The sequence below is a fragment of the Grammomys surdaster genome, unplaced genomic scaffold (assembly GCF_004785775.1).
Source record: "Grammomys surdaster isolate TR1022 unplaced genomic scaffold, NIH_TR_1.0 172, whole genome shotgun sequence".
Lineage (NCBI taxonomy): Eukaryota > Metazoa > Chordata > Mammalia > Rodentia > Muridae > Grammomys > Grammomys surdaster.
In genome coordinates, this window is record NW_021604620.1 from 8,465,134 (window position 1) to 8,487,006 (window position 21,873).

The window sequence follows — 21,873 nt, forward strand, 5'->3', positions numbered from 1 at the left end:
TACACACACACTCAGCCTGTACAGTGACTGGCATGAAATAAAGACTGAGGAAATCTTTACATGATTTCAATGTTCTAAAAAGGAGAACAGATTCTCTAAAACATCTCACAATTCCAGAAGACCAACTGAATGAAGTTTATACTGAAGCGTGTGTGTGTCTGTGTGTCTGTGTGTGTATGTCTGTGTGTGTGTGTGTGTGTATCTGTGAGTGTGTGTGTCTGTGTGTGTGTATCTGTGTGTGTGTACCTGTGAGTGTGTGTCTATGTGTGTGTGTGCGTGTTAGAAAACTGCAACAGCATGTATTGAACATTAATAGTTTTGTCAAAGTCTATATAATACTGACCACAGGCCTTCCAGCTGCAGTTGGAGGTTGCTTTGCTAAAAGAGACTGGGGGAAAAAAGAATTATAGTTTAGACACTCATAGTCCACATTATTGTCTTTTTAAGGAAAATGTATACAGCTTAACTCTTTTTTTTTTTCTTCAAGACAGCAGTTAGGAGCACTGGTTGCTCTTCCAGACAACCTGGGTTCGATTCCCAGCACCCATCTGGTAGGTACCTCACAACCATACAAACTCCAGTTTTAGGAGATCCTATAGCCCTCTTCTGACCCCCTTGGGCACCAGGCACACAGATGGTTCACATACATATATGCAGGCAAAACATTCATACACATAAAATAAATCTAAAAAATTTTTTAAATGAATATTTAATTTAATTTTAAAATTGAATTAATTCTATTTTCTGTATAGCCCTGACTGTCCTAAAACTCATTCTGTAGACCAGGCTGGCCTTGAACTGAAGAGACACACCTGCCTCTGCCTCCCAAGTATTCAGATTAAAGGTATGCACCACCACCACCCAACCACAGCTTAACTTTTACATATATGTAAACATTAGCTTAAAAAGTAACCATGGACCAAGCATGTTGATGCACACTTTTAACTCTGGCACTCAGGAGAAAGAGGCAGGTGTTCAAGGCCAGTCTGGTCTACATAATGAATTCCAGGCCAGTTAGGGCTATACAGTGAGACTTTGTGTCAAAAAAATGAATAAATTAGGGACTGGAGAGAAGGCTTTGCAGTTAGGATCACTGCTTGCTCTTCCAGAGGATCTGTGTTCACTTCCCAGCACTCACACAGAGCTCACAACCATCCAAACACCAGTTCTAGGAGACCTTACAGCTCGCTTCTGACCTCTTTGGGCACCAGGCACACACATGGTTCACATACATATATGCAGGCAAAACATTCATATACATAAACTAAATCTAAAATATAATTGATTTAATTTTTTAAAAGTGAAAAGCCATGTGGCATGATGGTTAAAGGGTAGAGAGAGACATTTGTCATATCTCCTGATGACCTGAGTTCAATCCCCAGGAGGACCAACCCTCAAAAGTTGTCTTCTGACAATACAGGAGCTGTGGCATACATACATACATACTTCACCCCCACCTCAAACACATAAAATAGATACATAATATAATAAAAGTTAAGTATACAATAGTTATATAAATATACATATGGCTTGAAGGCAAATGAAAGCATCTTTGCATACTGAATTCCACTAAGACTACCTCTAATGTAGCTTCATACCTGCAGCTTCATAAGAAACACTTGGTCATCTTCTGCCATGATCTCCTTCTCATGCACAAACTGAAAGGAGTAAGATGAATGCCATGAGTATACTGAACACATTTTGCTAACAACTCCAATACCTGACGGTATGGCTTAGAACTTGAACTTTCCCACTACAGACATAAGTGCCGTCCGAGGATGGCTGTGTCATCTTGTTAGCTTTACACTGAAAGCTACTCATGATCACTCTATTGAGCAGTTCAACTCTAGAGCCACGGGACTGTCAGCCATGTCTACTCAATTTGGTATCTAGTAACGGGGTGTTGTAACTGAGTCAGGAACATCTCAGTGGGTGATCTGTTTACTTCCCCTACAGGGGTGTTGAGCCTTTCAAAGGTTAAGTCACATTACGTCACTTCTCTGTTCAAATTCCACAACCAGCGCCCATCTCACTGCAGCCCAGATAAAGCCCCCAGGGTCTTAACTCAGCCTCTCACCTCCCGTGCCTGCCCGACTCTCAGCTTTGTCAGCGTCTGTCTTCTACAGATTTCCCTTCACTGGAGCATGTACACTTTCGGATCCTTCACTTTCACAGCTGTCTCTTCCTTTTGTGTATGGAATGAGGGATGAGATCCGGAACCTCACACACTACGCTTTAATCACTGAGCTGCAGCCAGACTCTGAACCTTTCCCTCCTATCAGAGTGGCCACTCCTATAAAAGCTGCCCGCGGGCCCAGTCGTCTTAGTTCACCTCCACAGCCTGCTTATTTCCACAGCTGAGAACTCTCACCACCTGATGGATGGCCTATGCATTAGAGCTCATGGAGTTGGGTTAAGATAGGATCTCTCTGCTGTCCAGGCTGGCTTGGAACTCAGTATGTAGATCAGTCTGGCCTCAAACGCGACAATCCTCCCAACTGCTTCCAAAGAGCTAGGGTTATGGGTGTGTACCAGCAGGCCCAGCTCTGGATCAGCTTACTAATGTACGTATAGCCCCTTCTTTCCTACTTGGCACTTTGTACCCAAACCGTGCAATGAATGAAAGAAAAGAGCACCATGAAGCTTGCTGGCTAAGAATGGGGTGCTGGAGAGGTGGCTTAGCAGTTACGAATGTGCACTAGTCTTGCAAAGGACCTGAGTTTGGTTTCCAACACCAACATGGTGTAGCTCACAACTGACTGTAACTCCAGCTCCAAGAGATCCAATGCCCTCTCCTGACAACTGGGCTCCTGTGTACACACTGACACTAACACTAACACCAACACCAGCACACACGCGCACATAAGTAAGAAGGGAAACGGTTTTGTACGGTTCCCTCTTTTTGAAGTGGTGTCTTTCTTTTAACAGCTATCTAAACCTAACCTGCGCACTGATCCACTTGTCACCGAGCTTGCTTTTCCCAGCACTAACAACCACTAACACACAGAAGACAGATGCCACGGGCTGGACACATGGCTCAGAGGTTAAGAGCACCGTCTGCTCTTTCAGAGGTCCTGAGTTCAATTCCCAGTAACCACATGGTGGCTCACAACCACCTATAAAGAGAGCTGGTGCCCTCTTCTGGTATTCAGGCATACATGCAAACAGAGCATTGTATACATAATAAATAAATAAATCTATAAAAAAGGAGGGGGAGGAGGAAGAGGAGGAAAAAGAGTAAGAGGAGGAGAAGAGGATAGATAACTGCAGTGTGAACACTTCAATTCAACAAGGTTCATGATATACACTACATCAGGATTAGTCTTTTGTTTGTTTGTTTGTTTTTTGAGACAGGGTTTCTCTGTATAGCCCTGGCAGTTCTGGAACTCACTCTGTAGACCAGGCTGGAGGATTATTGTTTCCAAAAATGCTGAGCTAAGTCTCTGAGGAGGATTACATGTAAATACTCATGTCACTTTCAGAAATATCTATATCTGTATGTATCTACTGAACATTATGTATATACAGCTAAATATAAAGTCATGATGCACACAGAAGAGCCTTCTAACAGTCATAAAACCTTAGTCAAGACTAAAGCAACATGAGAATGTTTTAAATAGCTATGAGTCAATACAGGTGACAGTGACTATGGTCAAGATCCACAATAACGCTCAATGGTAGAAAGGAGAAAATTCTTGTAGCAATGCTTTCTTGGCTCTGGGAAGAGCTGCAGTCTCTGAAGTCCACAGCTTCCATCCACCCTAACTGCTCAAGGTCTCCATGCTCACTCATACCAAGCTGTGGTTTCCAAAATGGATTCAGTGCTAGTGTCTGCAAAGATAAATGTGCAAGGCCCAACACTAGGCAACTGAGTAGTCGCCTGACATTTGCTGGGACAGGTGCATGTGTGAGTTACTTAGCAACAATTCTGATGGCAAAGGAGAAGTCTTCTCCCTGTGTCCTCACATCACAGATTCCCCTCCTCCCAGCTTAAGTCTAGATATCAAGGCCATTTTAAGACTTACCTTTAGCCGGGCGGTGGTAGCGCACACCTTTAATCCCAGCACTTGGGAGGCAGAGGCAGGTGGATTTCTGAGTTTGAAGTCAGCCTGGTCTACAGAGTGAGTTCCAGGATAGCCAAGGCTACACAGAGAAACCCTGTCTCGAAAAACAAAAAAAAACAAAAAAAAAAAACAAACAAAAAAAAGACTTACCTTTCGGACAGGAGGTTTGGTTATGATGTCTTCAAAATTATCTTCTACTTTCAAAGTTTGAAAATTTTCATGTAATATTCCTATTTTCTTATCATTATCCCACCCTGCTGGACTGGAGAGAAATGCACATAAAACTATCAGTCACTTACACCATCACTTTTTTCATTTAACCCACAGATCATTTTTGGGGAGTTGAGGGAGCACAGCATTAGGGCTCTGTGCATGCCGTGGGGTGTTCAACCACTGAGTGACAGCCCCAGGGGTCCAACACAGGACTTCATGCATGCTAGGAAAGCAGTCTACAAGCCCCTCCCAGAAAGAACGTAAAACCAAGTCCACATTCTATACTTGGTCATCATATACTGTAACAGCTAAGAAACAAGCTATCCCCAGGACCCAGGCCTCCGGTCCCGTCTCACGGCGAACGCAGAGACTGAGCAACAGTGCAGGATGAACTGCGCTTTGAGCACACATACATGAATACTGCGTCCTTTTCCACCACCACCGCAGGGATCTTGTACGGAAACCCATACAGCTTCTGGACGATGTATTTATAAACTAAGTCTATGTTCTTGTTTTCTTTCACTGAAGTGTAAATCAGCGCTGCACCATCTAAGCAGCTCATTAAGGAAAACAGTATGAAATTCATAAACTGCATCTTCAGAGTAACATGCATATACATATGCACAGTGCTTAGGAGGAAATGTCCTGGGTATCTAATGTGATGATACTGTTAGCAAGAAGTTCTGAACTGCCCAGCACCCAGGCAGGAGAAGCAGGAGGATCACAAGTTCAAAGTCATCTTCAGGTAGGTGAAAGTTTAAGGCTAGTCTGTGGTACATGTGACCCTGTCTCAAAAAAAGAATCTTAGCCAGGCAGTGGTGGCGCATCCCTTTTAATTCCAAAACTTGGGAGGCAGAGGCAGGCGGATTTCTGAGTTCAAGGCCAGCCTGGTCTACAGAGTGAGTTCCAGGACAGCCAGGGCTGTACAGAGAAACCCTGTCTCAAAACAACTCCCCCCCCCCAAAAAAAAAAAAACAGAGTCTCAGCCAGGCAGTGGTAACACATGCCTTTAATCTCAGGATGTAGAAGGCAGAGACGGATGGATCTCTGAGTTTGAGACCAGCCTGGTCTACAGAGCAAGTTCCAGAACAGCCAGAGCCACTCTGAAAAAAATCCTTCCCAGAGCTCAGTGTACAGGTGCAGCCTAGAATCCCAATACTTGCAGGCTGAAGCAGGAGGTTCTAGGCTAGACTAAGCCACACAGTCCTTCTCTTAAAGAAACACATATACCAAAACTCCAGAGAAAAGCAGCCAGCCTCCACTCAGTCTGGGGTCCTTGCTCACTCTCTCACTGGACGCCTTGTGTATCCCATAAAAGCCCTTTGCACCTCTGAGCCCTTCTCCCAAGACGAAAATTTGAGAGAGAAAATCTCTTCAGAACTGGCCTTGAATAAATCTGTTTTCTCCTATTTAACCCGATCTCTATCTCCCATGTTTCCAACAGAGCAGGGAGAGAACAGAACAAACCTAAGATGCTAGTAACGGCACTTCAGCCACCACACGTGAGTGACCTGGCAAAAAGGGAGAGGTGGAACCATGATCACAGACTTTCTTCTTTTTTTTTTTTTTAAATTTATTTATTTACTATATGTAAGTACTCTGTAGCTGTCTTCAGACACCCACAAGAGGGCATCAGATCTCATTACAGATGGTTGTGGGCCACCATGTGGTTGCTGGGATTTGAACTCATGACCCCTGGAGGAGCAGTCAGTGCTCTTAACCACTGAGCCATCTCACCAGCCCCGTTCATAGACTTTCTTTAAGTCCATCATAACTGTTTTGCTTGATAGGGCACTCTGTTAAAGGATACACTGTAAACAGAACTTTCGGATGTGAGACTGGATAAAATCAAAGTGTTCATCTCTGTAGTCATGTTCTTTCTCCAACACACTAATGGCATCACACTGTGGAGATAAAGCAATCATTGGATGGCATTACAGCAGCTTGAATTTAGACACTGCAGTCCAATAGTATGCTGTAAACAACCAAACGTTTCAACTGTTGACAGGAGAACATCACAAGTCACCAGTACACTATGCTAACAGACAAGCAGGACCTGCAATATCAAGACATCCTTGACCATGCTGACCTCTGGGTCACATCAGTCTGGCCAAATGCTCTAGACACTTTCAGAACATGAAGGAATCAAGACCAACCGGCAGAGTTATGTCCAGTGGTCACATGTGGCATTCAGGCACCATTCTCTTACAATGGCTGAAATCACCTAACCCACGTCAGCTCTACAAAACATGGTGGAATTCTCCCTTCCACCTGGCCTCACCATAACAACCTGAGGCTGGCTGTCAAAGGCCCGACACTTGTGCAGGAGAGTTCTGCCTTGCTGCAGAGACACTAAGGACAATGCAGTATTCAAATATGATGATATCCAAATAATTTTCACTGCAACCCTTCCAAATTGAAGATGTAGAATATAAAAAGATAAGCACTTATACTGCTAATTATTCTATGCAACATTAGTCTGAAGTCAAATGTCATATATAGATTTGTTATATACACATTATAGAACAGTCTTCCTATATAATCATGAACACCTGTTTGCCCATTTTATAAACCACTGAGCAAAATCTCAAATGATTAAAGACACTTCACTGTACTTCTGACTGACTGGTACTGTCTGGTGAAGTATGGAGTTTACTAGAACTTTTCACCTAAATAAGAGACTGAGGATGTAGCTCAGTGGTAGAGTATGTGTGAGTCCCTGGGTTTAATTCCCAGCATCCTCTCACTCCATAAAAAGGGTTAATTGAGCCAGGCTTTGGTAGAGCACTGTATTTCATAAAATCTTACGACACCACCAGCACTTTAGTGTATAAGTGCTAAAAAAAAAAGTATATGGAACATGTAGGGAATGGAAATAAAACAAAAAATATTAGAGCCCCAAGAATGTGTGTCCTCAAAGGGAACTGCAGTGTGACAACTTAAAGAACGACAGTGATGAAGTGGCTGGCACCTGCCAGGAAGCCTGATATCCTGAATTCTATCCCAGGTCCTACAGAGTAGAGAAGAGACCCACTGCCCACACATTGTCCTCTGACTTCCACAGTTACTATAGAAAAGCTCACACACATGCAAAATAAAATGTCACCACCACCACCACCACCACCACCACCTTTTAAGACTGAACACAGGGATTCAGGAAGACTCTTTTTACATGTTAGGTCCAGATAGTAATTTCAGTTAACTTTCCTCCCCACCCCATGGACAGGGCTTCTCTGAGTAGCCCTGGTTGTTTTAGAACTCATTGTGCAGACCAGGCTGGCTTTGAACTTATAGCCTGCCTCTATTTTCTACATGCTGGGTTTAAAGGCATATACCATCAAATTTTATTAATCTATGATTCATTTGCTAAAGACTCAGGTCGCCTTAAACATAGTGCTTTTCCTTTAAAATACAGAATTGTTTTTTTAAACCAAGTTGTGGTTTTAAAACCTTGACAAACTTGCTGATAAGCAGTTGCTGAAGTGCACACAGATCCCAGATATGTGAAATTCTACAGAAAAGACCTCACATTGCATCCCACCAAATCACTACTAGAAAAGCAGGTACCAAGCTGCTACTTGTTTAAAAACTTCTATCCCACTCCTTAGCTAATGATAAGTTATAAAATTAAACTTCTATCCCACTCCTTAGCTAATGATAAGTTATAAAATTAAAACTTAACCCAGGTCTTTAGGTTTTTTTTTCCTTTTTATCATTTTTATCCCAAAGATGAAAATACTTTGGACCTTCATCTCGCTACACGCACCTTTTCCACAGTATAAAGATCAGAAATAATTTTAGGCCTTTAGGGTTATATTAGTTCTAGGAGTGTGGCTCGAGGCAGAACATCCAAGGCCCCATGTTTCAGGGGAATGAATAGAGCAGTTACTGTCCGGAAACCTTCTCAACTATTCCACAGTGGACTCAAAGTACATTACTTAGCACCAAGGGGAAAGAAAATGGGTTTTGGCAGGTAAGTTATGCCTTAAAAGAAGTGTCTCTTCATTATAAAGTATATTCAGTAAAAGAACTAAGTTAAGAGAAATTTTTGTTTACTTTATAAGTATGAGATAAGGTCTAGCTATGTAACACAGGCTGGTCTGGAGCTCATGAGCTTCTGATTCCTGAAAACTGGGACTCAGGTGTGCACTACCATGTCCAGAAAGCCAAGAGAATTTTGAAAACAGTGATTCTGTCAGCACCTTTTAATAAATACACAAGTAACAAGTTCTTAATAATGGCATATCAATCTTACGTAACAGGTGATACAAGGAGTTTAAAAGTTAGCTGTAGACTACGGACATAGTGTTACTAACGTGCTCGCCTAGCATATACAAGGCTCTAGGTTCATTCCCATCCTGGGGTGCAGGAGTGGGGAAGGGTTGCATTCATCTGAAAATACTTAACTCTTATAACATTAAGAAATTAGGTCAGGTAGTGGTGGCGCACACCTTTAATCCCAGCACTTGGGAGGCAGAGGCAGGCGGATTTCTGAGTTCGAGGCTAGCCTGGTCTACAGAGTGAGTTCCAGGACAGCCAGGACTACACAGAGAAACCCTGTCTCAAAAATCAAAAAAAAAAAAAAGGTAATGCTGAAAAGCATCTCATTTTAAGTTGCACACATGGTGGTGACACATGTGTTTAATCCCAGCACTGGAGACAGAGGAAGCGGAGTTCCTGGTCAGCCAAGGTTAGACAGCGAGACCTTGTCTCAAAACAAAAGAAATGAACAAAAACAAAGAACAAAAATGTATTTTACTTATAAAAATTCTAAGCCTTTATGGGCTAGAGAGATGGTGCAGCAGGTAAGAGCACTGGCTGCTCTTCCTGAGCAGGTTGCTGATCCAGGTTCAGTTCTCAGCACCCACATGGCAGCTCACAATCATCTACAACTCCAGTACTGGGAGACCTGATTCCCCTCTGGCCTCTGAGAGTACTGTATGCACATGGTGCACAGACATACAGGAAAGCAAAACACCATACACATTAAAAACAAAAAACAAAAAAAAAACAAACTAAATAATAATAATAAATAAGCTATCATTTCACCTGTAACGATTTCTAAGGAACTAACAGTAAGGTCTAACTGAAATTCTGATGATGAAGTTCAACCATGAACAATGTATTTGAAACTGTTTCAGACTCCCAACACTTTATCAGTGTGGTAGTACATGCTTGTAGTCCCATTGTCCAGAGACCAGAGCATGAAGAAAGTGAATCAGATGATAGCCCGTGAACACGAGACCCTGTCTCAAAAGAAAACAAGTCATCTAAGAAAACTAGCACCCCAAAAACCAAGACAAAGTCAGGAAGCAAACTAACCTTTGTACAGACTACGAGCACTGGTAGGCCCAGGTTGTGTGTAAGTGTGTCCGCACCCAGGGGCAGGACAACGCTGTCATCTTTGTCCTCCTGTGCAGCCGTGGTTCTTCTCTGAGGGGAAGCTGGGAAGTCTTCGCCTGGCTCCACATACTCTTGGAAGTCTCTAATCACTGCCAGTCAAAGGAACCGTGATTTAGAAATGGCACTATGTGAGCCTTCTTTATCCCCGCTACAATTTATTTTTTCTGGGCTGAGATACTATCTTACATAGGAAAAGAAACAAAAAAAATGACTTTAGAAACACTATGTATACAAAAGAAAAGTATACAAAGACAGGGCACACAGATGCTATAGCTGTTTCCACACTGATGGCTCTACACAGTGGGGTCTGAATAGGGTTAGTCAGTTAGTTAGTTAGTTAGTTAGTTAGTTAGTTAGTTAGTTAGTTAGTTAGTTATATAGGACTTTGGAGGCCAGGGAGATGGCTCAGTGGAAAGGTCTAGCCTGATATCAAGCCTGACAACTGAGTTCGATACCTGAGACCCACGAAACGGAAGGAGAGAACTAACTCCTGCAAATGGTCCTGACCTCCACATTTAGTTGTCCCTGAATCCACATACACAAGTAAAAAATATGATTGTGTCAAGTGTGTACAGACAGACTCTCCACATGTGTGCACTGCACACACACACAAACACATACACACACAATTGAAGCTTTGGCCCTTCTTCCTTACAGGAAGGAACTACATAAAACTAAACATAGAAGAAAAAGAATCCACAACTGAAGCATAGTCCTGCAGCTAAACAGATGGCTGCTTTTCCAGAGGACCTGGGTTCAACTCCCAGCACCCACATGGTGTCTAACAATCATCTGTAACTCCAGTTCCAGGGAGCCTGATGCTCTCTTCTGGTCTCCATGGGCACTAAATATACATAGTATACAGACAGACATGCATGCAAAACACCCATACACATAGAATAAAAGGAATAAAACATGGTGCTAACTGAGCATGGACGACTACACCTGTATTCCTAGCATAAACTGAGACAGGAGTAATTCAGACAGTCTGTAAATCCTCCTGCTTCAGCCTGCAGAGAGCTGAGATTAGAGGCAAGAGCCACTCGGCTGGGGACTTTTTTCTCTTGTGAGAGGTTCTCCCTCTGTAGTTCAGGCTGGCCTGGAATTCACTTCACTCAGCCTCCTGAGTATTGGGACTGTAGGTAAGCTAGCATGCTCTGTAGCAAGCACAAGAACCCGAGTTCATATCTCCACCACTCACATAAAAGCTAGGCCCAGCGGGGGCTGGTGAGATGGCTCAGCAGTTAAGAGCACTGGTTGTTCTTCCAGAGGTTCTGAGTTCAATTCCCAGCAACCACATGGTGGCTCACAACCATCTGTAATGGGGTCTGATCCCCTCTTCTGGTGTGTCTGAAGACAGTGACAGTGTACTCATACAGAAAACAAATAAATCAAAAAAAAAAAAAAAAAAAAGCTAGGCCTAGTAATAAGTACTGTAATCCAAGCACTGCTAATGCAGAGACAACCAGATGTCTGCAGCTCACCAGCCAGCTACAGCTGAATACGTGAGCCGTGGGTTCAGTGAGAGACCCGGTCTCAAAACACACGGTGGATAGGCTGGAAAAATGGCTCAGCTCTTGATAAAATTTGGTTCTCAGCACATGGGCAGCTCACACTGGTATAATGTACAAGTTTGGTCTTTCTTTCTCCCAGCCCCATGCTCCCAGAAATAAGACTAAGACTCAAATGTATTTATAAATACCTTGGCCATATACCTAGGTTCTTCTCTGACTAGATCATAACTTAAAATAACCTGTTCATTTTAATCTACATTCTGCCATGTGCCTGGTTATCTGTGCTCAGGTACCTTGTGTCTGTCTCGTCGTATCTTCCTGGGCGAATGTCCCCTTTATTCTATCTTGAGTTCAGCTACCTGCTGGTTTACTTCTAACTCCTCCTCCTTCAGGGGCAAATCTCTCTTGCCTCTCACTATTTCCCAGACTCCTTTACCTTCCTGCCAATGTACCACCTCGTATTTCCTGACCCAGCTCAGTGGCCATAGGTTTTTCTATTGACATGAGATACTTATAAGAGATTCTCTCTACAATGTAAATTTAGCTCCAGGGACCCAAAGTCCTCTTTAGACTCAGTAAGCTCCTGCACTCACATGTGAACATTTCTTACAACATATACACAAAATTAAAAATAAAGGGGTCACCAGGCGGTGGCAGTGGCATATGCCTTTAATCCCAGCACTCAGGAGACAGAGACAGGTAAATCTCTATGAGTTCGAGGCAAACCTGATCTACAGAGCAAATTCCCGGACAGCCAAGGCTATACAGAGAAACTCTGTCTTGAAAAACCAAAATAAATAAATTAAATAAATAAGTGTATCAATCAATCAATAAATAAATGGGATCTATCTATCTATACTATATGGGCACGCCCACACAAATTCATACATAATACACACAAGAGTGTAAACTAGAAACATACATGATTCTAATACAACCATGGACTGGAGGTGTTGGGAAGAGAAACAACTCCACAGACAGTGATCATCAATGACAGGAAACTATAGATTAAGTCTTTTAAGAAAGTCAAGTGTGATGGCAAGCCTGCAATCTCCTCATGGAGGGAAAGGGAGAACTGAGTCCAGCCTAAGGTACAAAGGGAGACATTGTTCCAAAAATCAAACAAACAAACATACATATAACATAACAATTCATATACAACACACACAAGATTGTGAGCCAGAGCATAAAGCAATGGTTCTAGCACAGCATGGACTGAAGGGAGGAGGGAAAATGACTGCATAGGCAAAGTCACCTCCACTCTAATGAACTCTGTAAATAATAAAACATCTCAACAGCTTTTCATGCGTATTTCATATTAACAAAGTTGATAAGTTACCAGTCACAAAAATGCTGGAAGGAGGGCTCACATTTTAAACTGAAGGAGGGCTCACATTTTTACCAGTAAAAACAACCTTTCAAAATAAAGACACATAGTCATTTGAAAAGAGTAAAACATACTTCTACCAAAGAATTTACCATTATGTATATTAAAACTCTATATATCATTCAAATCAAATTTCAAAATGGTAGTCATATTGTATTTCCTTCACTGAGTCTTGTTTGTAGAGAAAACAATTAGAGTGGCTTTTATAGCCAGCTAAGATATCTCAATAGAAGCCCACATTAGCATGCCTGGTTTTTACAGTTTCCTAAGCTATCTCAATGGGAGTCTGCATTAGCATTTTCTGGCCACTTACACTTCTGCTCCATTTCCTTCATCTCTTCAGGGGGGATTTTCAGCTTGTCAACGTGTTCTCTCACCACACTTGCCCATTTCTGTAAGGAATCCAAAGCAGTCCAAGGCTTTGACATATCAACGACCAACATGACCAGAGTGTCCCTCAGAGAAAGGGCATCCAGAGAGAACTTGAGTAGCCCTTTGTGGTATAGATCTCCATCTAAGATCCATACATTACATCTTGTTTGATCTACAAAAGAAAACAAAAAACTAAACAAAAAAAGAATCCACAGTTTCTTTTAACAGCACTATTAAGTCATTTAATTATGCACAAGAATTATCTGTTGGCAGTGATGAAGCTCTACTCTTGAGAGCCTCCTCCCTTTTTCCTACTCCTTAATCAAGGCCAAGACAGAAAATATGTTCATATTTTACCATCAACAGACAGAGTTGTACCTACTCAAAAATTTACACACTCAGAAAGGTCAGTGTCCTATAGCAAAAAACAGGGCTGAGCAAGTGAGTACAACCATGGGAAAAATTACAACTACAGATAAGAAAATGAGGAAAAGGAGGAGAGAAGGTGGGCAAAACAATCACTACACTAAAGAAAGTGAACTTCGAAACTGAGATTGTTTCTTAAGGCTGGCAAGAAGGCTAACGTCCCATATGTAAATACACTAACGTGCTTAAAACCATGCTATCTGAAACCAGACTTCACACCAACAGAAGCATGTCTATACATAACTATTCACTGACCCAAGTGACATCCCAGAACTCCTGCTAAGCAATGACACACTGGACAAAACCCAACTGTGGTGGGGAACAGCAGAGTCCCTCCAAGTTGACTTCAGGAGGCCACACTCACCGTCCCTGTCTTCATCGTGCACATTCAAGTACAGATACTCCAGTCCTCTTCCCTTCTTGTACTCCTCTATCCCCTGAATTCTTCTTATGAGGCTTGTTTTCCCAGCTCCGTCTTCACCTACATACATATTTAAAAAATCAGTTTTAATTTTAATGTGGACCAGGGACATTTTGTGGCACCCTATGAAGGCCAGCTCACTGTGCCAGCCATAGCAGTAATCCAACAGAAGACTGCTGGGCAGGCCGGGCCGTGGTGGCGCACGCCTTTAATCCCAGCACTTGGGAGGCAGAGGCAGGCGGATTTCTGAGTTCGAGGCCAGCCTGGACTACCCTGTGAGTTCCAGGACAGCCAGGGCTACACAGAGAAACCCTGTCTCGAAAAACCAAAAAAAAAAAAAAAAAAGACTGCTGGGCAGCTGTACCACTGAGGACTCAGAATCCATAGCAGACTCCCTTCTCTCAGTGCTGCTGCTATCTTGTTAAAGCTTGTCCCTCCTGCTATAAATGCTGTCTTCCATGGGACAGAGTGAGAAAGTAGAATGCCATGGCTTCAGGAAGCGCCACATTTACCGCAGCCGAGATTAGTTGTAAAGTGCCAAGGGCTCTCTCTTAAAGAATTTCATCTATACAGAGATACTTTTGTTTGTTTAAAGAGCAGAGTGCAGGCAAGCTTACAAAGTATACCACAATCTCAGTGGGCAAGGTTGATAACAGAGCGACCATCCTCTTTTTGGGGTTTTAAAAAATATTTACTTTAAAAATTATGTGTATGAGTGTGTGTGTGGGGGGGGTGCTCATGAGTGCAGGTGTCTGAGGACTGACTTCTGGACATGGAATTACACAGTGTTGTGAGCCACCCAACATGGGTACTAGAAACCAAACATAGATTCTCAGGAATTACACAGTGTTGTGAGCCGCCCAACATGGGAGCAGGAAACCAAACACAGATTCTCTGCAAGAGCAGATGTTCTCTAAAGCACTGAGCCATTTTCCCAATACTCTCCATTCCTTCTTTTTGTTTTTTGGGGTTTTTTTGTTTTTTTTTGTTGTTGTTGTTGTTTTTTTCGAGACAGGGTTTCTCTGTGTAGCCCTGGCTGTCCTGGAACTCACTCTGTAGACCAGGCTGGCCTCGAACTCAGAAATCCGCCTCCCTCTGCCTCCCAAGTGCTGGGATTAAAGGCGTGCGTCACCACCGCCCAGCTCCATTCCTTCTTTTTGAGAAAAGGTCTCACTGTGTAGCCCAGGTTGGTCTCTAACTTAAAATCTGTCCTCTGCTGGAACTTCCAAGAATACGACCACTCCTGACCTGGGAACAACTCCCATTGGCCTGATCTGAGTCATGCCCACACTGTGAAGAGTACATGGCTTACTGGACTTATTGGGACAGGGAACTGGGGTCTTTAGCAGAACCATTACTGACTGTGAGACATAGGACAGTAAGTTGGGCAAGAGAAAAGAGAAGGAATATGGAACACACAAAAGTAAGAAATAGTCTTAAAAATGTTTAATGGCAAGGAAGTGTGTGATTTAAACCTGGCATATAAGAAAAGTTTAAGAAGTGGGATGTACCTTAGTTGGCAGTCTTGCCTAACGTACTACACAAAACCATGGGTTCCCATCTGGCACAACATAAACTTGGTATGGAGAAGCATGTCTGTAATCCTGTACTTAGTAAGTAGAAGCAGAAGGTTCAGGAGTTCAAAGTCAGCTTCAGCTACAAATTGAGTCTGAAACCAACCTAGACTACAGGAGATCTTGTCTCAATATTTTTCATCATATTTTTGGTGTGTGTGTGTGTGTGTGTGTGTGTGTGTGTGTAAAAGTACTTTGCCTGCACATATGTCTGTGCACCAGCTGCAGGCCTAGTGCCAGTGGGAGTGGTACATGCCAAGTGCACGAGAGACTTTTTTTCAGTTAAAGTTCCCTCTTTATTAGATGACTCTAGCTTGTATCAAGCTGAGAAAAAAACTAACCATCACACACCAGAAGTGGTGGTGCACACCTGTAATCTCAGCACTTAGAATGAGGCAATGGATTGAGAGCTTGAGGCTAACCTGAGCTACATAGCTAATTCAAAGCCAGGCTACTATATATACTATAAAAACCTCAAACCTCCTAGTCCCAAAAAAGAAGGTACCTCACAACATTCACTACCATATTTCATAGTGGAAGACTAGTTATTTTCACAAATCATTTCTGTTTTGTTTTGTTTTTTTGTTTTTCGAGACAGGGTTTCTCTGTGTAGCCCTGGCTGTCCTGGAACTCACTCTGTAGACCAGGCTGGCCTCGAACTCAGAAATCCGCCTGCCTCTGCCTCCCAAGTGCTGGGATTAAAGGCGTGCGCCACCACCGCCCAGCACAAATCATTTCTAATACTTCATTATGAGCAATAATAAGCACAAATATGCACCAGAAGTTTGACATTATATATACATTCATTCATACATACACACGTACATACACGGATACATTCACATGTATATTAAACAGAATCTGTATGTTGAGAAGGTATTTGCACTCTGTTGCAAATATAACCACAATGCCAAGATATGAAACCCAACTCAAGAGTCAGAATCAGATTAATGGATAAAGAAAATTTAGTAAAACTAGATATGGTAGGGCTGGAGAGATGGCTTAGCAGTTAAGAGCACCAACTGTTCTTCCAGAGGTCCTGAGTTTAATTCCCAGCAACCACATGATTGTTCACAACCATCTGTACTGGGATCTGATGTCCTCTTCTGGTGTGCATGAAGACAGCAACAGTGTACTCATATACTATATATATATATAAAATAAATAAATCTTTTTTAAAAAACAGGCATGGTAGTACATATCCATAATCACAGCGTTCAGCACTTGGAAAGCAGGAAGATTATGAGTTGGAAGCCAGCATCAACTTTATGAGTTTGAAACGAGCTTAGGCTACATGAGACCCTGTCTCAAAAAAAAAAAAAAAAATAGATACACAGCAGATTACTACAAAGTCATAGAAGAAATTCTGGCATTTGTGAAAACAGGGCTGAACTCAGAGGACACAATGTTAAGTGAGATAAGCCAGGCACAAAAGACGAATACCACAAACACCCCCATCTAGATAGAGCCAGAAGCTGAGCTCAGATAGAGTGTGAAGTGCTGGTTCCCCGGATCTGGGAGCTGGTGAGGCAAAGGCACAAAGGTCACAGTCTCAGGCAGAAAGGAAAGGCGGTACAAGAGCTCTCCTGCATGCAGGAAGCACCATGTAGTGTGGGGACTGTGAGGGGCTGCCTAGCACATGCAGCAGCATGGGGGTGGGGGGACACTGCCCAGAGCATGCTGAGGCTTCTTGTTACAAGACTGGCAACATACGACACGACAAGCCATTGCCCAAGGTGCATATGTCCTACACAGTATATTGTGCACAGCAAGCATGTATAATTTCACCTAATTAAGAAAAAGAATGTGGCAATTAAATGAGCATTCTGCACTATTTTTATGTATACTATTAAACTAGCCATCAAATCAACAGATTAGGTTAAAAACAGTAATATCTATGATAATAACAGTAATTCCCATGATAACCCATCACACTTAAGCTGGAAATAAAGCTAACCATTGCACAATTGAATATGTCAAAACTGTTTGCTGTATTGTCCTTGCAGTGTGAATTCTCTTAGCTCTATATAGCATTGTGTCATTTAACTTCTATCTTTGTAACTGCTTGAGAACTATAAGGAAGAGAATTTCTACCCATCACCCCAGGAGGTTGGAGCAGATTCTCATACTAAAAAATCATTTTAATCACTCTGTTAGAAGAACTATGGATGCTATCGGGCAGCGGTGGCGCACGCACGCCTCTAATCCCAGCACTTGGGAGGCAGAGGCAGGCGGATTTCTGAGTTCAAGGCCAGCCTGGTCTACAGAGTGAGTTCCAGGACAGCCAGGGCTACACAGAGAAACCCTGTCTTGAAAAATCAAAAAAAAAAAAAAGAAGAAGAAGAAGAAGAACTATGGAAATGCTTAAGAGAGAGCCGCACCTGCATACAAACCATACACTAGAAATACAAAACCCACCTGCCACAGTCATTGTCCTAACTGAGGAGAAAGGAGTCTAGTAATACAAGTCAGACAGCTTTGCAACAGAGGCAACACTTCAGGCCTTTGCCGGGCAGGATTCATTAACCACCAGGAGTTAATCATTTCAGGAAGAGAAAGAAAGTGCAGAAACCCAGGCAAAAGAAGTGTCCTTCTAACAAGGACAAACAAACACTTGGCATGGTGGCACAGCCTACAATCCCAACAACTGCAAAATGAGGCAGGATCCCAAGTTTGAGGTTAGCTAGAGCTATGAAGGAAGTAGACCAAGGCGACAAACTTGAGGCCAGCATCCCAGGCTAAGAAAGTTAAACTGTCCTTATGACAATGGAGAGCTACCAGTAGCTGAGATATTTCAGAAAGACTATGTGGCAAATGCCAGAAGCCAGACTCTTAAATTCAAGTGTGGGAAGCTGGGTAGTGGTGGAGCACACCTTTAATCCCAACATTAAGGGGGGCAGAGGCAGGTGGATCTCTGAATTTGAGACCAGCCCGGTGCACAGAGTGAGTTCCAGGACAGCCAGGGCCACCCAGATTAACTATGTCTTGAAAAACAAAAATCAAGAGAATATACTTTCACTTTTTTTTTTCTAGCATTGGGAATTGATCACATGACCTCACAGACAAGCAATCAACGCTGAGCTAGTCCTTAGTCCTCGGAGACATATTTTAAAGTGCTCTTAAAACAAACTAACGATGCCGGGTGGTGGTGGCGCACGACTTTAGTCCCAGCACTTGGGAGACAGAGACAGGAAGATTTCTGAGTTTGAGGCCAGCCTGGTCTACAGAGTGAGTTCCAGGACCAGGATAGCCAGAACTACACAGAGAAACCGTCTCAAAACAAAACAAAACAAAAAAACCTCACTTGGGAGGCAGAGGCAGGCAGATTTCTGAGTTCAAGGCCAGCCTGGTCTACAGAGTGAGTTCCAGGACAGCCCGGGCTATACAGAGAAACCCTGTCTCGAAAAAACAAAACAAAACAAAAAAACCTAACGTTGGATGTGCTCCCCTATAATTCCTCTGAAGACAGAGCAGGCAGAGCATTAGTCTGAGGTTAGCCTAGACTACATATGGAGACTCTCTCCAAACATGGGGCACAGGGGAGAAGAGAGAGAGCCTGGACAAATACTATTATAATAGTTATTTCCATGTCCACATACAGATGCTAGAGAGTGTTTCATGGTTAGTGGCTAGAAACTTAATTTTAGCCATAGGCCACATACATGGTCTCTCACAAGGTCTTTTATGGCCTCTAACATTAAAAAATATATATATATATTTATTTATTTTGTGTGTGTGTGTTTTCATATGCACAAATGTGCCATAAAGCATGCGTGAGGTCAGAGGATTACTGGCAGTGGTTGTTCCTTTGCTCCCACTACGCAGGTCCTGAAGCCCATCTCAGGCCATCTGACTTGGTAGCAAGCACTTTTACACACTGAGCCATCTCACTGCCCCTCCTCTGCAGCTCTTTAACAAAAGACTTGGTCATTCAAATTCACTATGGGCCAGTCCCTGAATGTCAGTTGGAAACTGCTTTGCCCCAGCCAAGTTTGGAGATTTCAAGAGCCCATGGGCATGGGAAGAGCCCAGGTCTGAGCAGTGAGTGAGCAGAGGCGTGTGATCACTGTTGCAGACTATAGTAACGCCTGTATTCACAGTCATCTCTCAGTTCTCTGCTCAGATAAGCCACTCACAAGACCGAGCACTTAACAGAACGTTCGTTTTCTCTAAAGCAACCATTGCTATCTAGTCTCATCCCTTAACTCACACTTAAAAACCAAAGTGATCATAAAAATCTACAAAATTACCAGACGTGTGTAAGGACAAGTGTATGCTGGTGGTCTCTGAAAGAAGATCTCTAATTCAACAAGGTGATGTAGTAACAAAAAAACCTGGGGCTGGAGAGATGGCTCAGAGGTTAAGAACACCAACTGCTCTTCCAGAGGTCCTGAGTTCAATTCCCAGCAACTACATGGTGGCTCACAACCATCTGTAATGGGGTCTGGTCCCCTCTTCTGGTGTGTCTGAGGAGAGCAATGGTGGTGAACTCCTATGCATAAAATAAATAAATAAATCTTATATAAAAAAAACCTACACACACAATATAAACAATATAACACATAAAATCTATATATAGTATATAAAAAGTAAAAAATATATTTTTTTCTTTTCTTCTTTTTTTTTTTTTTTGGTATGGGGCGAGGGAGGCCTTTGCAATGGTGCATATGTGGTGTCAGAGAACAACTTGAAGGGTTTAGTTCTCTCCATCTACCATGTAGATGCCAAGGACCTAACTCAGGTCATCAACTTTGGCAACATGAGACTTTACTTACTGAGCTGTCTCACTGGCCCACATTAAGATACTTTGATGGCTTTTTTGTTTTGTTGTTTTTATTTTTCAAGACTGGGTTTCTCTGTGTAACTAGCCCTGGTTGTCCTGGAATTCACCCTGTAGACCAGGCTGGCCTCGAACTCACAGAGATCCGCCTGCCTTTACCTCCTGATTGCTGGGATTAGTAAAGGAGTGTACCACCACTGCCCTGCCAATATACTTTGTAATGTCAATTTACAGATAACGAATGTGAAGCTTCAGATGGGATCTCTAACTGTGACATACCATCATCAGCTGTATGAACCTGGACACATCAGGTAACTTCTACATGGAGACCAGATCCCATCTCCACAGTGGTGGACTGAAATTCTGTTACTATTACCATTCACTGGATCTGGGACATGTTAGAAATCAAATTCCTCTGTAAGACCAGCAGCAGTACTTTAGAAGAGCATCATGAAGCAGGTGAAAGTGAGAAGTCACAGACAGCAGGCGCTATAACTGCTACCATGAACACCAAAGCACTGTTCTGAGGCTTCACATAGTTAATGCACTTCAGCTCACAGGGTACAAAGGGAGTAGTACTGTCCGAAAGTCAGCACAACTTAAACTCTGCCAGTGCTCATGACCACAAAGCCACACCACCACCTTGTGCCTGGGTCAGCTCCCCCATCACTCATTACAATGGGTCAAATTTAACAGTACTGTGCATTCTTCCCCCCATGCCCCCACCCCCGTCCCCATCTTGTCTTTTGCTGAGATACTACTCCTGCTTGCATAGGTTTGGAGCCACACACCTTTGGCCGGCATATCCATATCCCTGATCAATCATGATGTACATTATGACAAACTGTCAAGAAAGAATCCCCAACCTGTCATCTTGACACTGTATAACATAAACTAGCATGTTCTAGTGACAAAAGCCATGAGAGGCTTTTTATTTTGTTTTTGAAACAGGGTCTCTCTGTGGAGTCCTGACTGTCCTGGATCTCCCTATGTAACCAGGCTGACCTTGAATTCACAGAGATCCACCTGTCTCTGCATCCCAAGTGCTGGTGTGCAACACCACACCCGGCCTCAAGAGCCTCAGATCTTCCATTTCGTCTTCTACTGGTTATGTGGAGAATCCAGAGAGATGGGGGCGTTTGATCTGCTCCCGTCTCTCTCAGTCTCTCAGTGGGCATCTCCCTCCTTGGTAGGCTAGAATGGGAATAGAACTCAGTGCCATGAGCAAACCTTCACACATGCCTGTTCAGACTAAATGCTCAGAAACATCCAGGAGTATCTGCAGAGCAAAAAGACACAGCCAATCTTGACTCCACACGAAACTGTAAAGACCCTGTCTGCAAAACAGCAAAAACGACTTATCACCTGGGAAAATCTCAGCACAAGGAACTGACACAACACAGGATAGCCCCCACCACTTAGCAATCCCCATTACATGAGAACTCTAGAACTTAGTCTCAGTTATAATTCCAAGTCGCACAGACTGATTAAAAGGGAATGAAAAATCAGTTTGATTCAATAAACACCAATGGCAGTGAGTGCTGATCCCAACGGCTGTCAGCGCTCCTCTGTTCTGGAAGGCAGTCTCACTGAACTCTATCAGCAGCCAGGGTATGTGCTACTTAGCAGTTCTACTCAGAGGAATTGATCCCAAAGATAATACTGGATACGCAGAAAATAAGATGTAACAATAATGACCTGTCACCAACTATAATTATG

The 21,873-nt window shown here is 42.9% G+C and overlaps 1 protein-coding gene across 1 annotated transcript in view; it reads right to left on the reverse strand.

Annotated features, from left to right (window-relative positions):
• Positions 1-21,873, reverse strand: part of Dync1li1 (dynein cytoplasmic 1 light intermediate chain 1) — a 33,823-nt gene that overhangs the window by 4,350 nt on the left and 7,600 nt on the right. The window contains exons 3-10 of the mRNA XM_028767414.1: positions 13,744-13,860; positions 12,895-13,125; positions 9,600-9,769; positions 6,088-6,181; positions 4,691-4,826; positions 4,215-4,326; positions 1,599-1,658; positions 344-388 (exon numbers count right to left, since the gene is read on the reverse strand). Of these exons, the coding sequence (XP_028623247.1) occupies positions 344-388; positions 1,599-1,658; positions 4,215-4,326; positions 4,691-4,826; positions 6,088-6,181; positions 9,600-9,769; positions 12,895-13,125; positions 13,744-13,860 (965 nt within the window). The remainder of the gene's footprint in view (positions 1-343; positions 389-1,598; positions 1,659-4,214; positions 4,327-4,690; positions 4,827-6,087; positions 6,182-9,599; positions 9,770-12,894; positions 13,126-13,743; positions 13,861-21,873) is intronic.